General features: G+C 36.9%; 1 protein-coding gene across 2 annotated transcripts in view; it reads left to right on the plus strand.

Annotated features, from left to right (window-relative positions):
- OXSR1 (oxidative stress responsive kinase 1) overlaps positions 1–17,785 on the plus strand; it is a 100,866-nt gene that overhangs the window by 60,531 nt on the left and 22,550 nt on the right. For both annotated transcript variants that reach the window (XM_029244176.1, XM_029244175.1), the window contains exons 6-10: positions 6,154–6,263; positions 8,752–8,853; positions 12,731–12,864; positions 16,812–16,860; positions 17,479–17,544. In XM_029244176.1, coding sequence (XP_029100009.1) covers positions 6,154–6,263; positions 8,752–8,853; positions 12,731–12,864; positions 16,812–16,860; positions 17,479–17,544 — 461 coding nt within the window. The remainder of the gene's footprint in view (positions 1–6,153; positions 6,264–8,751; positions 8,854–12,730; positions 12,865–16,811; positions 16,861–17,478; positions 17,545–17,785) is intronic.

Here is a 17,785-nt window from a genome sequence, read left to right on the forward strand (position 1 = left end):
TGTAACTCCAAGTCTTCTTTTCTACGTAATTTAAGAGACTAATGCATTTAAAAGAATGATTAGTTCATGTTTTTGAGCACACAGTTTATTAAGATGTAATTTTATGATGACAACGACAACCAAAAGAGGTGAGGATAGTGCTGTAAAGGAGAAGAGTTTTTGTATGTTATTGAAGTTAAGCTGATGTAAATTCAAATTAGATTGTTACAACTTTACCATGGTAAATGTAATCCCTATGGTAACCATAAAGAGAAGAGCTATAGAATATAAACAAAAGAAAATGAGAAAAAAAATTAAGCATTTTACAACAAAAAATTAAGCACAAAATAAGTAATATAGGAAATGAGGGACCAAAAAGCTATAAGTCATATGAAAAAAATAACACAATGACAGAAGTAAGTCCCTCCTTATCAATAATTGCTTTAAATGTAAATGAATTAACTGTCCAGTTAAAGACAGAGATTGACAGGATGGATAAAAACATGATCCAGTTATATGCTATCTATAAGCAAGTCACTTTAGATCCAAAGACACAAATAGATTGAAAGTGAAAGGATGGAAAAATATATCCTATGCAAATAGTAACTAACTAAAACAGAGCAGAGGTGGCTACTCTAATATCAGACAAAATAGACTTTAAATCAAAAAAGGTTACCAGGATGTGGGGGGGGTGAATTGGAAGATTGCGATTGACATATGTACACTAGTATGTGTAAAATAGATAACTAATGAGAACCTACGGTATAGCACAGGGAACTCTACTTGGTGCTCTATGGTGACCTAAATGGGAAGGAAATCCAAAAAAGAGGGGATATATGTATATGTATGGCTGATTCACTTTGCTGTACAGCAGAAACTGACACAGCAGTGTAAAGCAACTATACTCCAATTTAAAAAAAAAAAGGTTACAAGAGACAAAGAAGTACATTACATATTTTTTTAACTTTTTATTTTATATTGGAGTATAGCCAGTTAACAATGTTGTGATAGTTTCAGGTACACAGCAAAGTGACTCAGCCATACATATACATGTATCCAGTCTCCCCTAAGTTCCCCTTCCATCCAGGCTGCCACATAACATTGAGCAGAGTTCCCTGTGCTATACAGTAGGTCCTTGTTGGTTATCCATTTTAAATATAGCAGTGTGTACATGTCCATCCCAAACTCCCTAACTCTCCCTTTCCCCCCGGTAACCATAAGTTCATTCTCTAAGTCTGTGAGTCTGTTTCTGTTTTGTAAGTAAGTTCATTTGGGTCATTTCTTTTTAGATTCCGCATATAAGGGATATCATACAATATTTTTCTTTCTCTGTCTGATTTAAGGAAGTACATTACATATTAATAAAAGGTTAAATACAACAAGTAGATACAACACTTATAAATATCCATGCACCTATTAACATAACAGCAAAATATATGGAGCAAAAAATGACAGAAGTGAAGGGTACTGTAGATACCTCTACAATACTGAAGGAAACAGTAGAGAGCTCTATAATAATAGTTGGGGACTTCAGTACTCCATTCTTAATAATGGGTAGAACAGACAGAAGATAAGGAAATAGAGGACTTAAACAACACATTGACCTTCTAGATCTAACAGACATATACGGAACACTCTACCCAACAGGAACAGCATACACATTCTTCTCAAGTGCCCAAGGGACATTTTCCAGGATAAGACCATATGTTAGGCCACAGATTAAGTGATATCATCTGACCACAATGGGGTAAATCTAGAAACCAACAACAGAGGACGGGAAAATTCACAAATTTATGGAAACTAAGCACACATTTTCACAACCAGTGGATGAAGGAAGACATCACAAGGGAAACTAGAAAATACTTAGAAATGAATGAAAACAAAATCACAACCATACCAAAACTCAGGGGACACAGTGAAAGCATTGCTAAGGGGCAGATTTATAGCTTTAGATGCTTTCTTTAACAAGAAAGATAGCACATCAACAACCTAACTTTACAGCTTAAGGAACTAGAAAAAGAAGAAACTGAACCCAAAGCTAGCAGAAGGAAGGAAATAATAAAATTTAGAGTTGAGAAAAGGAAATAGAGAATAGAAAAGCAATAGAGGGAATCAGTGAAGCCAGAAGATCACCAAAATTGACAAACCTTTAAGTAGACTAAGAAAAAAAGAAAGAAGACTCAAATGACTAAAATCAGAAACAGGGACTTCCCTGGTGGTCCAATGGTTAAGAATCTGCCTTCCAGTGCAGGGGACGTGGGTTTGATCCCTGGTCAGGAAACTGGGATCCCACATGCCATGGGGCAATTGGACCCACGTGCTGCATCCACTGAGCATGTGGGTCACAACTAGAGAGGCTGCATGCTACAACTACTGAGCCCTTGCGCCACAGTGAGGAGCCCGCGTGCCCTGGCAGAGGATCCCACGTGCCGCAATGAAGATTCCAACGAAGATCCCACGTGCTGCAGCTGAAACCCAATGCAGCCAAAAATAAATAAATAAATACTTTTTAAAAATAAAAGAATCAGAAACAAAAATGGGGACATAACTACCAATTCCACCCAAATAAAAAGGATTATAAGATGGTATTATGAACAATTGTACTCCAACAAATTGGATAACCTAGATGGACAAATTCCTTGAAACACAAAACCTAACAAGATGAAATCATGAAGAAGTAGAAAATCTGAAATGACCTATAACTAGCACAGAGATTGAATCAGTAATCAAAAATTTTCTGACAGAGAAAAGCCCTGGACTCGATGGTTTCACTGGTGAATTCTATCAAACATTTAAAGAAGAACTAGGGGCTTCCCTGGTGGTTCACTGCTAAAGAATCCACCTTACAATTCAGGGAATGCGGGTCTGATCCCTGGTCAGGGGACTAAGATCCCACATGCTGCAGGGCAACTGAGCCAGCATGCCACAACTACTGAGCTCACATGCCTCAACAAGACCAAAAGTCAGACAAAGACACTAACAAGAAAAGAATACTACAGACTAGTATCCATTATGAACTTGATGTAGATATTTTCAGCAAAATAACTAGCAAATCAAATTCAGTAGCATATTAAATGGATCATATACCATGGCCAAGTAGGATTTCTTTGGAATGCAAGGATGATTCAACATATGAAAATCATTGTTATACATGACGTTAACAGAAAGAAAAAGAAAACCCACCTGATCATCTCAGTGCAGAACAAGCATTTGAGAAAATTTAACACCCTTTCATGATAGAAACATGCAACAAAGTAGGAACAGAAGGAAACTTCCTCAACATACTAAAAGCCATATATGAATAACCTACAATGAACATCATACTCAGTGATGAAAGGTTTTACTCTGAGTTCAGGAACACAGGAAGGATGTCTGCTTTTGCCACTTCTATTCAACACAGTACTGGAAGTTCTAGATTGAACAATTAGGCAAGAAAAAAAATAAAAGACATTCAAACTAGAAAGAAAGAGGTAAACTTACGTCTGTTTGCAGATTGTATGATCTTATATGTAGAAAACCCTAAACATTACATAAAAAACTACTTGAGAGACTTCCCTGGTGGTCTAGTGGTTAAGAATCTTCTTTCCAGTGCAGGGGACACAGACTCGATCCCTAGTCAGGGAACTAAAATCCCACATGCCATGGGGCCACTAAGCCCACGCCACAACTACAGAGCCCACGTGCTCTGGAGCCTGCACGCCACAACTAGAGAGCCCACGTGCCACAACTACTGAGCCCGCACGCCACAACTAGAGAGAAGCCCGCACGCCACAACAAAGATCCCACGTGCCGCAACAAAAGATCCCACGTGCCGCAACTAAGACCCAACGCAGCCAAAAGATAAAATAAATAAATACATATTTTAAAAAAAACTATTTGAACTAATAAATGAATTTTGTAAAGTAGGATGCAAAGTCAACAGACATAAATCAGTCACAGACTTCCCTGGTGGTCCAGTGGGTGAGACTGCATGTTCCTAATGCCAGGGGCCTGGGTTCAATCCCTGGTCAGGGAACTGGATCCTGCACGCATGCTGCAACTAAGAGTTCTCATGCTGCAACTAAGAAGTCCACATGCCGCGGTTGAGTCTGCATACTGCAACTTAGAAGCCATCATGCCACAATTAAAGATCCTGCATGCCGCAGTGAATATCCCACCTGCTGCAACTAAGACCTGGTGCAGCCAAAATAAATAAATAAATATTTAAAAATAAATAAAAATAAAATGGTAATCTTTAACAAAAATCAGTTGCATTTTCTACACTAACAGTGAACAATTTGAAAAAGAAATTACAAAAGAATTCCATTTACAAGTAGCATCAAAAAGAATAAAATACTTAGCAGTTAACTTAATCAAGGAGGTAGAATACTTGTACAATGAAAACTATAAAACATTGCTGAAAGAAATTAAAGAGGATATAAATGAATGGAACCACATCCCCCCTGTTCATGGATTGGAAAACTTACTATTGTTAAAAAGTCAGTACTCCCCAAAGTAATTTATAGATTCAGTGCAATCCCTGTCAAAGCCCCAATGACATTTTTTTTTTGCAGCAATAGAAAAAAAAATCCTAAAATTCATATGGAATCTCAGGGAACCTCAAATAGCCAAAACAGTCTTGAAAAAAAATGAACAAAGCAGGAGGACTCATACTTCCTGTTTTCAAAGCTTACTACAAAACAACAGTAGTATAAACAGTATGTTATTGACATAAAGATAGGTATAGAGACCAGTGGAATAGAATAGAAAGCTCAGAAATAAACCCTCGTACATATGGTCAAATGATTTTTGACAAGGGTGTCAAGGCTATTCAATGGGGAAAAGACAGTCTTTTCAACAAATGGTGCTGGGAAAACTGAATATCCCAATGCAAAAGAATGAAGTTGGACCCTTAGCTAACACTATATTCAAAAATTAACTCAAAATGGACCTAAATATATGACCTAAAACAATAAAACACTTAGAAGAAAACATAGGGCAAAAGTTTCATGACGTTGAATTTAGCAGTGATTTCTTAGATATGACACCAAAGGCACAGGCAACAAAAGAATAAAAATAGACAAGTTGGATTTCATGAAAATTTAAAAATTTTGTGCATTAAAAGACACTATCCACAGAGTAAGAAGGCAACCCACAAAATGGGAGAAAAGATTTGCAAGTCGTGTATCTGGTAAGAGATTTATAATATCCAGAATATATAGAGAACTCCTAAAACTTAACAACAACAAAAAATCAATTTTAAAATTTAATAGACATTTCTCCAGAGAAGATATTCCAATGTCCAGAAAGCACATGAAAAGATGCTCAGTATCACTAATCATCAGGGAAGAATGCAAGTCAAAACTAAAAGGAGATACTAACCCATTAGGATGGCTGTTATCAAAAAATAGAAAATAACAAGGATGTGGAGAAATCTGAATCCTTGTTCACTATTGGTAGGAACGTAAAACGGTACAGCTGTTGTGGGAAAGAGTATGGCAATTCCTTAAATCAATTAAAAATAAAAATACCATATGATCCAGCAATTCCACTTCTGAATGGAATTATATGCCAAAGAACTGAAAGCAGGGACTGAAACAGGTATTTGTGTACCTATTTTCATAGCAGCGTTATTTACAATGGCTAAAACTTGGAAGCAACTTAAGTGTCCATCAGTGGATGAATGAATACACGAAATGTAGTATATACATACAATGCAATATTATTCAACCTCTAAAGGAAGGAAATTCTGACATATGCTACAACATGGATGAACCTTGAAGATCTTACGCTAAGTGAAATAAGTCAGTTATAAAAAGATATACTGTATGATTCTACTTACATGAAATACTTAAGAGCAGTCAAAATCATAGAGACAGAAAGTAGAATGGTGGTTGCCAGGGGCTGGGGAGAAGAGGCAGCTGGAGTTAGTGTTTAATGGATATAGTATTTCAGTTTGGGAAGATGAAAAGAATGGTTCCGAGCAAGGAGGAAAATCTGAGGAGATGATGATTGTGGAGGTGGAGAGGAATGGAATGAGGAATCTGTTAAGCTATGTCTTAATTTAGTCAAGAAGTTTAGCAGAAAGAAGAGAAAAGGTCATGCTGTGTATATAGGACCATAACTATATTACTTTCCTATCTATTTATGTTAGTTACTGTACTTTTAATGCCTTGCTGTTGTATTCTATTTTAGACTTTGGAGTTAGTGCTTTTTTAGCAACTGGTGGTGACATTACGCGAAATAAAGTTAGAAAAACCTTTGTTGGAACCCCTTGCTGGATGGCGCCTGAAGTTATGGAACAGGTACTGTGTCTTTTTAAAACGATTTGGGGTTTTGTTACAAAATTGAAAAAATTGAGTAGTGTTTGCTTTTGTTTGTTCTACTAGGTTAGCTTTGGGAAGTATGTCTCTGTTCCTTAAGACTGGTCCGTGCTTAAAAATAAAACAGAAAAACTCTACAATCTTAACAACGGACATATGAATCTCAAGATTTATACAAAAGGCAACCTAAGGAATAATATAATCAAGATTGATTTAATGCTAATATCCTTAGTACAAATTAAATGACCTGACTTTTTTTACATGTAGTTTCATTGCTATGGCTCTTGAAGGACTAGTTTTCTCCAAGTCCCTCTTTCCCAGTTGTCAAACAAACTGTAGTCTGATGTCGCTCATCCCATCACCTAATGGAAACTGCTATTCCTCCAATCCAGTGCTCATTTTTTTGCTCCTTGTTTCGTTCTCTTTGTGGCATTTGAAACTGTTGACCTTTTCCCCGTTTACTCACATCCTTAGCTTCCTCATTCTTCATCTACTTGTCGGGCCATTTCTCTGGCTTCTCTTCTGGCTTTCCTTCTACTGCTAAATGACACTGCTCCCCAGCACCTTGTTTCTGACTCTTCTATTCTCTGACGACACATACTATTTTCATCTCCACTTCCCACCTGTTAATTATTTCTAAATTATATCCAGTCGAGTCTTCTTTTTTAAGCCTCTGGATAGATATTTCCAATTCCCTATAGATGTTTTACATAAATGTCTTATGTCAAACTCAGTATGTAGAACTGAATCTACTTTTTATTCTGTTACAATAAAATACAATACAGTACAGGCCTGTATTGACCCTGTTGGTGAGGGAAGGCTTCCCATGCTAGGGTTATGGGGATGGCTGAACGCACAGCACCTGACACTGGACCTAATGAGATTGACAGCAGTTTATTATTTGTATGTACACATATCTGGAGGCAGAGGACACTGCATGCCCCACAGGGTTGCACTTAGGAAGGAAAAGAACAAACAGTTGCTGTAGGAGACAGGCTTTGTAGTATCAAGAGAGTGATATGCCCTTTGGTTTCCTTGTGAAGGTGTGATTGGCTTGTTTGAACAATTCTGACGGCTGGCAGGGAAACCTGCTACTCAGGAATAAACAGGAACTGTACCTGATCCATTTGATATGCAGGGTTGTTGGGCCTAGGGGGCCTTCTCCTTGGGAGGAGACCGGGGAAGGGAACTTTCGCTTAGGTCAGTAGAGGTCCTCCTGTTTACCCAATGTTGAAGCAGCACGTAATAAGGAGCTTTAATTTTAGGTCTCAAACCACACACTCCCCAAACCTGTTTCTCCTCCTATATTGCTTAGGATAGAAAATTTAAATATTTAATTATATAACATGCTGGTGACAGTATAAAGGAGAGAAATTTGGCAACATATTCACACCAACAACTTTAAAAATATTCTCACCCTTGGTAACTTTTTTCATTCTAAAAATTAAGATGATAAAACAATACCATAACACAGAGGAATTAATGGGGAGGGTGTGGGACATACATGTAATGGAGTGTTACGCAGCCATAAAAAGGAACAAAATTGGGTCATTTGTAGAGATGTGGATGGACCTGGAGACTGTCATACAGAGTGGGGTGAGTCAGAAAGAGAAAAACATTAACGCATATATGTGAAATCTAGAAAAATGGTGTAGATGATCTTATTTGCAAAGCAGAGATAGAGACACAGATGTGGAGAACAGGCATGTGGACGCCAAGGGGGAAGGGGGGGGTGGGATGAACTGGAAGATTGGGATTGATATATATACACTATTGATACTGTGTATAAAATAGATAACTAATAAGAACCTACTGTGTAGCACAAGGAACTCTACTCAGTGCTCTCTGGTGACCTAAGTGGGAAGGAAATCCAAAAAAAAGGGGAGATATGTATACGTGTGGCTGATTCACTTTGCTGTACAGTAGAAACTTAGCACGGCATTGTGAAGCAACTATACTCCAATAAAAATTAATTTAAAAAAAGAAAAAAACAATACCATAACATAGGAAATTGGGAAAACTATGCCTAAGACTGCCTAACATTTTTTTTTGTTCTAGTTCTTTCTAGTTTTTTTCTTTAATAGGCTATATATCTGTTTGTAATAGGATCAGAACTTATGAAAACTTTTGTAATCGTTTTTCTTCATAAGTGCTTTATCATATAACATCATAAAGTGGTTTTCCATATTTTCGTATAGAATTCATTAATTTTGCTTTTAGTTGAGTGTATAATATTTTTTTAAGTGAATATACCATACTTAACTATTTCCCCATTGTTGGTGAACATTCATTCAGTTTTCTTTCTTTCCTTTTCTTTTTTCCTCTAACCAAGTATATTTGGCTTTTGCCAACTTTAGATTATATTTTATTGGCTTAAAATTTATGGTTCTTGATACATATTAGAAGCTACCTTTTAAAAGTGCTTTTAGGGTGGTAAAAATAATCTTGTACATCTCTCTGTTCTGTACAGGTCCGGGGTTATGATTTTAAAGCTGACATCTGGAGTTTTGGGATCACAGCAATTGAACTGGCCACAGGGGCAGCTCCTTATCATAAGTATCCGCCAATGAAGGTGAAGCTCATATTCAAAATACTACCCCAGCTCATGCCTCAATTCTCTTTCAGAGCCTTACTTCATTTGGCATTCTTTTTTTGTTGTTGTTCTCCTTCACTTTATTTATTTATTTATTTAACATCTTTATTGGAGTATAATTGCTTTACAATGGTGTGTTAGTTTCTGCTTTATAACAAAGTGAATCAGCTATGCAATACATATATCCCCATATCTCCTCCCTCTTGCATCTCCCTCCCACCCTCCCTATACCACCCCTTTAGATGGTCACAAAGCACCGAGCTGATCTCCCTGTGCTATGTGGCTGCTTCCCACTAGCTAGCTTTTTTTTTTTTTTTTTTTTTTGCGGTATGCGGGCCTCTCACTGTTGTGGCCTCTCCTGTTGCCGAGCACAGGCTCTGGACGCACAGGCTCAGCGGCCATGGCTCACGGGCCCAGCCGCTCCGCGGCATGTGGGATCCTCCCAGACCAGGGCATGAGCCCGTGGCCCCTGCATCGGCAGGCGGACTCTCAACCACTGCGCCACCAGGGAAACCCTAGCTAGCTATTTTACATTTGGTAGTGTATATATGTCCATGCCACTCTCTCACTTCATCCCAGCTTACCCTTCGTCCCACCCCATGTCCTCAAGTCCATTCTCTACATCTGCATCTTTATTCCTGTCCTGCCCTTGGGTTCTTCAGAACCTTGTTTTTTTTAAAGATTCCATATATATGTGTTAGCATACAGTATTTGTTTTTCTCTTCCTGACTTACTTCACTCTGTGTGACAGACTCTGGGTCCATCCACCTCACTACAAATAACTCAATTTCGTTTCTTTTTATGACTGAGTAATACTCCATTGTATATATGTGCCACATTTTCTTTATCCATTCATCTGTCGATGGACACTTAGGTTGATTCCATGTCCTGGCTATTGTAAATAGAGCTGCAATGAACATTGTGGTGCATGACTCTTTTTGAATTATGTTTTGCTCAGAGTATATGCCCAGTAGTGGGATTGCTGGGTCATATGGTAGTTCTATTTTTAGTTTTTTAATGAACCTCCATACTGTTCTCCATAGTGGCTGTATCAATTTACATTCCCACCAGCAGTACAAGAGGGTCCCCTTTTCTCCACACCCTCTCCAGCATTTATTGTTTGTACAGTTTTTGATGATGGCCATTCTGACCGGTGTGAGGTGATACCTCATTGTAGTTTTGATTTGCTTTTCTCTAATGATTAGTGATGTTGAGCATCCTTTCATGTGTTTGTTGGCAATCTGTATCTTCTTTGGAGAAATGTCTTTTTAGGTCTTCTGCCCATTTTTGGATTGGGTTGTTTGTTTTTTTGATATTGAGCTGCATGAGCTGCTTGTAAGTTTTGGAGATTAATCCTTTGTCAGTTGCTTCATTTGCAAATATTTTCTCCCATTCTGAGGGTTGTCTTTTTGTCCTGTTTATGGTTTCCTTTGCTGTGCAAAAGCTTTTAAGTTTCATTAGGTCCCATTTGTTTATTTTTGTTTTTATTTTCATTTCTCTAGGAGATGGGTCAAAAAGGATCTTGCTATGATTTATGTCTATGTTTTCCTCTAAGAGTTTTATAGTGTCTTGCCTTATATTTAGGTCTTTAATCCATTTTGAGTTTATTTTTGTGTATGGTGTTAGGGAGTGTTCTAATTTCATTCTTTTAATGTAGCTGTCCAGTTTTCCCAGCACCACTTATTGAAGAGGCTGTCTTTTCTCCATTGTATATTCTTGCCTCCTTTGTCAAAAATAAGGTGACCACATGTGTGTGGGTTTATCTCTGGGCTTTCTATCCTGTTCCATTGATCTATATTTCTGGTTTTGTGCCAGTACCATACTGTCTTGATTACTATAGCTTTGTAGTATAGTCTGAAGTCTGGGAGCCTGATTCGTTTGACATCCTTATCCATAGAATTCTGCCCTGCATTCCTTCTAACTCCTGTAGCAGTTAAAATCTCTATTAGATATTTGGTATTTAGCATTGGGTGACTTTACATTGTAGTTGAGCTTTTTATATGATGACTCACCATCTCCTGACTGTGTAACTAGTTTGATATTAGGATCTGTTGTGTCTTATTTTAGGATGTGTTCCCCACAGTCACTTGTGTAGAACAGCCTCAGTGGGGATGATGATCATTTCTACTTTATAAGGTTGTTGGAAGGGTTACATGTTAATAGTAATTATCACTAACATTGATTCAGCACTTATCTGTGCCAGGCACTGTTTTTAAGTGCTTTTAAGTGTTTGAAGTGCTTTTTATATGTTAAATAAGATCCATGCAAAGTGTTCATGTGCCATACATATATATCATTCTCACTGTTATTGAATAAAAGTTTGCTTTGCAGTAGGACACTAAGCAGCTTTTATTAAAAGGCCTCTTATATCCTGAAGGAGTAGTTACCTGAAACGTAGTTGTTAATCCTAATGCCCCAACATTAGTAATAAATGAGTTTTTTGTGTTTCAAGATGGTCCTGCCAGTACTGTTGGCAGCCATTTTTATCTGTGTGACCCCTTAATTATAATATGCACATGAATTCTATTTGTTTGTAACTGTAGCTGTTGTTTATAGTTCTGCTTGATCACTTTACAAAATGCCCTATGACTGTTTAAATTGGTGACCACCATTGTGAATTTTTGTCATAGTGATATTATTCATATATCTATGTTCTTGGTGCATTTTAGAACCTTTAAAATGTTATTTTGTCCCCTTTAACAATGTAGAGAGGGACAAAACCAGTAAGCAGATAGTATGAAAACCCTCTCTATATCTGCATATTCAAAACATATGTATATTGACCTATATATTTGATGCGTGAAGGGTTAGTGATATTTTAAGGCCACGGTTTTTTTCTGAAAGGTCAAGATGCCTAGGTGTAAGTGAATATTCACAAGGTTTTGAAAAGGATGGTTTTTTAATAACTGTAAGGTGGGAGGCTATTTTTAGGTCCAAGAAATGGCTTATTTTTAAAAAGAGGTGGGGGAGGAAGATGAGGTTTACTTTATATCATTGTAGGCTGTGACTCCTGCAGTTGTAGCCAGACATACACATGTTAACCTATTTGCTCAAAACGAGAAATACTGCCAATCTTAGTAGTTCCCTTTCAGTAAATATAAATTGAATCTGAATAGCAAGTAATAATTCTGATTATAGCCTTTTAATTTTGGTGTTGACTTTGTGCTCAGAAAAATGGCTTATACTTTTATTAAAAAGTCAAACAGTATAGAAAAACACAAATCATCCCAAATTCCACCATATAAATGTGACCTTTATTATTTACATCTCTATGCATTAAGATGGTATGTTGCCATGTCAGTCAAAGAAGGAAGAGATTTCGGATGGACAGTCGCTGCAGGAAAGGTAGGAAGAATGCAAACTAAAAGAGGCTCTAGTTTTGTTAACTGGGACATCATCAGTGATTTCTATAATTGAAGTTTCTGAGGAGTTCTGGGAAGAGAAGGTCAGGTTACAAGGGGTCAGGTTGGAACAGAGCCATGAATAGGTAAAGTCAGCAAGGTCACACTCTTAATTTTGCTATGGTTTTAATTTTTTTTAAGATAGTTTGATGGTATAAGAATGGGGACAGAGGACATGAAGAAAGGATTCCAACTAAAGGACATACAGTACAATGTTGATACAGTTGAGCCCTTGTAGGCACATGCCTGGGAAGCCAACTATCTACAAGATACTGTTTATGTGGAAAACACCTAAATAACTCTAGTTTCCAAACAACTGGTCTAGATGTGAACTTTTAGAAAATGAAATCTGCTCGTATGTTTGGAGGTTGTCTATATTGAAAAAACTTGGCCGCAATATTTAAATTACTTTACTGAGTCTTCAGAAGTTTATATTGTATTAAAAATTCTTACAGGTTTTAATGCTGACACTGCAGAATGATCCTCCTTCTTTGGAAACTGGTGTTCAAGATAAAGAAATGCTGAAAAAGTATGGAAAATCATTTAGAAAAATGATTTCATTGTGCCTTCAAAAGGATCCAGAAAAAAGGTAAAATATGAGATAAAGCTTACTTTTGTCTTCGTCTAATATATAAACCATTGGGGAAGCCTAAGAATCACATACATACATGCCATACATACATACATGCACAGCGAATTCAAAGGAACTAAATACAAACATTAGGAAAAAAATGCACAGACCATTATACTAGATTGGAATGAGTGAATTACTTTCTCCCTTCTTTTTAGTATACAGTGTACCCTAAATAGTTAAGCTATTTCCTGGTTAATTTCTTATAATTATAAATTTCTGTGTTACTGAAATGCCAAGTTAGCGGGAGGGCTTATTTTCAATTTGCATTTAAGAGTTGTAAGTAAAGCAGTATCTTAATGCTCTTTACAATTTTAATAACAAGAGCAATATACATAGCAAATATTATATTTAATGTCGAATAGTCATACTTATTTCCTTACTAGAAAGATATTTTAGTTAAGTGGACCAAAAAGTCAAAGAGCTTATTGTTAACATTAGAAAAATTGGGTGGCATGTAAGTAAGAGAAACATGATCATCTAATGTGTGTATCTTTATGAATTAAACAGAAGCATAGAATGTTGAAGATCATTGAATACAATCTTTTATCTTTGAGGTCAACCAAAACTCCTGATTTCTAACCTTGGGCCCTGTTCCCACTCTGTCTTATTTTTCTGTTTCACATAGTATATACATAGTCCACTCAGTTTCTTAGGACTAAGAGGTCTTTAATTTTGATTTTTCTAAAGCTCAACAAAAGTAAAAGATTTGAACTGACATCCTGGATCGTGTCTTTAGTATATTTAATGGGCTTCAAAATTTACTGTTGGAAATATTGGAAAGGGTAAGAAAACAGGCAGTAAAATTCAAACCTTTGTTTTTAGAACTTTTTTTCTCTTTCTGAATAAATTGGTATAAAATATAGGTAACGCTTTTGCTTCTGCCAAGTTAGTTGACTAAAATAACAGAATTCTCTTGTTACAAACACCCAGAAATGCTGGCTAAATCTATCAAACTTAAAAAACCAAATACAGAGATGAACTTGCAATAAAGGGATGTCTTCAGATGCCAGAATTAATAAGGAAGCCATAAATCCAAGAACTATCATAAACTAATTCTGTGGCTCCCCTCAGTAGGACACTATTCATTCCAATAACCTACTGGTTTGGATTTTTAACTTCCAAGTGGGGACTGGAGATGAGATATTGGGCCTACCCAATGGGGATTTTGAACTGAGATCTCTGCTTAAAGTTAGGACATTCAGAAGTCTGCATCCTGAGTAAAAGGAGAGACCAAAAAACAAAAAAAAATCTGTCCATCATCACAGAGACACAACAGAAATCTTTCCTGAATAATCCAGCCCTCTGACCTGGACATTCTGCAGGTTTACAGTCTGAATTTATACCCATATTATCCAGGAATCCACAGGATTAGAAAGTAAAACAGTTATTACTAAGCCAGTTTTATTTCTGGCAGAAGCAATTGGAAACTGCACTGTTAGAATACTTCCAAAACTCAGGTCCATGGGATTCTTTTTTTTTTTTTCTTTTTTTAAATTTTATTTATTTTTGGCTGTGTTGGGTCTTTGTTGCTGCGTGCAGGCTTTCTCTAGTTGCGGCAAGCAGGGGCTACTCTTTGTTGCGATACATGGGCTTCTCATTATGGTGGCTTCTCTTGTTGCGGAGCACAGGCTCTAGACGCACAGGCTTCAGTAGTTGCAGCACGCGGGCTTTGTAGTTGTGGTGTGCGGGCTCAGTAGTTTTGTCACACGGGCTTAGTTGCTGCGTGGCATGTGGGATCTTCCCGTACCAGGGACTGAACCTGTGTCCCCTGCGCTGGCAGGCAGATTCTGAACCACTGCACTGCCAGGGAAGTCCCCCATGAAATTCTTGCCCTGAAGAGATCACAATCCAAAATTACAAAACTCACAGTGTAACACTACCGCTGTGAACTAGAAGCAACATTCGAAGAAGTAACAGCTGAGAATTTTCTGAATTGTTGAAATACCTTTATTTTCAGGCTAAGGAAATATCACCCCAGATTCCAAGTGGTATCCCTCTTTTCCCACTTGTACACATTGTCGTGAAACTACTGGACACAAAGGCAAAGAGAAGCTCTTAAATGTGACCTGAGAGAACAGATTACGTACTGAGGAATAGCAGGCAGATTGACAGCCACTTCCCCAAAAACAACAGTCAAGGCCAGAATATACTGGAACAGTGCTGAGAAAAAAAAACTGTTAACCCAGAATTCTCCATCTAGTCAAACTATCATTCAACAGTAAGCATGAAATTAAGTTATTTTTCAGACAAAATTTGAGTTTTCCAGTCATGTTTTAATCACTTAAAGAACTCCTCTAAAGTGTACTTTAGAAAGAAGGAAGTGAACCTAGAAGAAAGGAACGAATCATAAAAAACAGTGTTGTGCAAACTGTTGAACATATTGAAATTGTGACTGAATGAAAAAAATAGGAATGGTAATGTCTACTTTCAGTTTGCATAGCACTTCCACACTGACTCTCTCTTTTAATCTTTATAAGAATCCTCTGAGGCCCTGGTTCTCAAGCTTGAGTACATATTGGTATCACCTGGGGAGTTCTAAAAACTGCTGATACCCAGGTTTGCCCCCACAGATTCTGCTTTAAGTGTTAAGGGGAACAGCCTGGGCATCAGGATTTTTTTTTTTAAATAAGATAAGACTTTATTTCTCTCTTGTGTAGCAGTTCACATGTGGTATGACAACTCTATTTCAGGAGGGCAATCCAAAACGTAGGCTGCTTCTACCTTGTTGCTCTGACATAGCTAGAATATGACCCTCATGTCTTTAGTCCCAAGGATTTTTTTTTTTAACTCCCAGATATTGTAATGCACAGCAGTGTTTAAGAACCACTGCTTTTAAGGACTTGGCCAGGTAATACTGAACCTTAGAGAAGTGATTTGCTCAAGATTACATGGTAGGTATGTGGTGTTAATCAGGTCCAGTTTCTTAAGTGTAGTATTTATTATTTATTCGCAGTCATACTAGTTTGTGAAATGGACAACAGTGCCTTTATGCCAATGAAGTAAGACTGTACACAGTTGAGTTAAAAACTGAGTTTAGGGCTTCCCTGGTGGCTCAGTGGTTAAGAATCCGCCTGCCAATGCAGGGGACACAGATTCGAGCCCTGGTCCAGGAAGATCCCACATGCCACGGAGCAACTGAGCCCGTGCGCCACAACTACTGAGCCTGCGCTCTAGAGCCCACAAGACACAACTACTGAGCCCATGCGCCGCATTTACTGAAGCCCACACGCTCTAGAGCCCATGCTCCGCAACAAGAGAAGCCACCACAGTGAAAAGCCCACGCACAGCAACGAGGAGTAGCCCCTGCTCGCCACAACTAGAGAAAGCCTGCACACAGCTACGAAGACCCAACACAGCCAAAAATAAGAAAAAAATAAATTAAAATAAATTAATTTTTAAAAACCTGAGTTTAGATTAAATTGGGGGACTATATGTTACTCTTAGAATCTTCAGTTTTTTTAAAGGAAATTGTGAAATTATTTTTAAAAAATATGTAGTTACCTAAGTTGAAGGCTTGCAGGCAACCATGTGGCAAGAAGCACAGGGCTTGATTTGTGAGTTTAAATATATTTTTTTGCCTCGTTAAAGCAGATAAAGCCAACTTCTTGGGAAATAATATTAAATAGCAAATATATTGAAAGCCACTAAGAAATCATGCTTTTAAAAGAAACATTTCACTAATGAATTTTTGAAAGAGCCTACAATAATTATTATCAGAACATTTCTATTTGAGTTTTTTAATTTTGTTCAATGTCTTGTACTGAGTTTATCCTTTTTGGTTTTTAGTAGGTTGAGGACAGTGGAGTACACTGAGTTTTTATCTTGATGCTCAAGAAATCATTTTTGAAAATGAAAACCCACATTCCACTTGAATTTATAAAAACTTTCTTTTCTGGTTTTAGACCAACAGCAGCAGAACTGTTAAGGCACAAATTTTTCCAAAAAGCAAAGGTAGGACATTCTAACTTGATTTCATGTGTTCATATGATCCTCCTCAATTACCTAAATTAGGTTCACTGTTCAGATGTTGCATTAAGATGATTATTTTTGGAAGAATGATGGTAGATCAAATAATTGCTGAGGGCACTATTTATGTAATCTTTGGTATATAAGATAAATGTATTTTTCATATAAATTAAGTGTCAGGTAAAACTTAAAACAGGAAAAAATGAATATTAAACTTCAGCATTATAAATAAAATCTGTGGAAAATTCTGTGAAATATACTGAACTCTCATTTCAGGGTTTACTACTGAATTAGTAAACATCTCATTTCCCAAAGATGTGGGTTAAGTAGGATGTTACTGTAGTTGGGAAATGTGGGACCATGATCCCAAAGGACATATGTTAAAGCAAACTTTTCATAGATAATGGTTTTTACAGTACACTAAAGATTTTTCTCAATTTATAAAGTCATGGTAGTAATATACTAAGGAGCTTCAGAAGCTTTTTTCAAACTTCTTTATAAAACAGTTACTATATCACATTTTAATTGTGAATATTTCTGTGTCAGTTATTTTGTTCAATAAAAACTTCTTATGAGAAGAAAACACTTATTTTTCCTCTCCAGAATAAAGAATTTCTTCAAGAAAAAATATTGCAGAGAGCACCAACCATTTCTGAAAGAGCTAGAAAGGTAAATGGGGATTTTACTCAGTTTTTCTGGGAAATTACTTAGAATAGATTTACTTTTGCATTTTGAAAGTATATTTAACTAATACTGTGTTAACAGTATGAGTATTACTCATTTTCTTTCAGTCTTATCTTTAGCATTCTTTGATATATTCTTTTAGCAATAGTCTACTGTATGCCTTGGTATTACTCCACTATCAACTAGAATGAAAAGGTATGTTATGTAATTAATGAATTAATTCTAA

The sequence above is a fragment of the Monodon monoceros genome, unplaced genomic scaffold (genome assembly GCF_005190385.1).
Source record: "Monodon monoceros isolate NGI ecotype Baffin Bay Population unplaced genomic scaffold, NGI_Narwhal_1 Super_Scaffold_3, whole genome shotgun sequence".
Taxonomy (NCBI): domain Eukaryota; kingdom Metazoa; phylum Chordata; class Mammalia; order Artiodactyla; family Monodontidae; genus Monodon; species Monodon monoceros.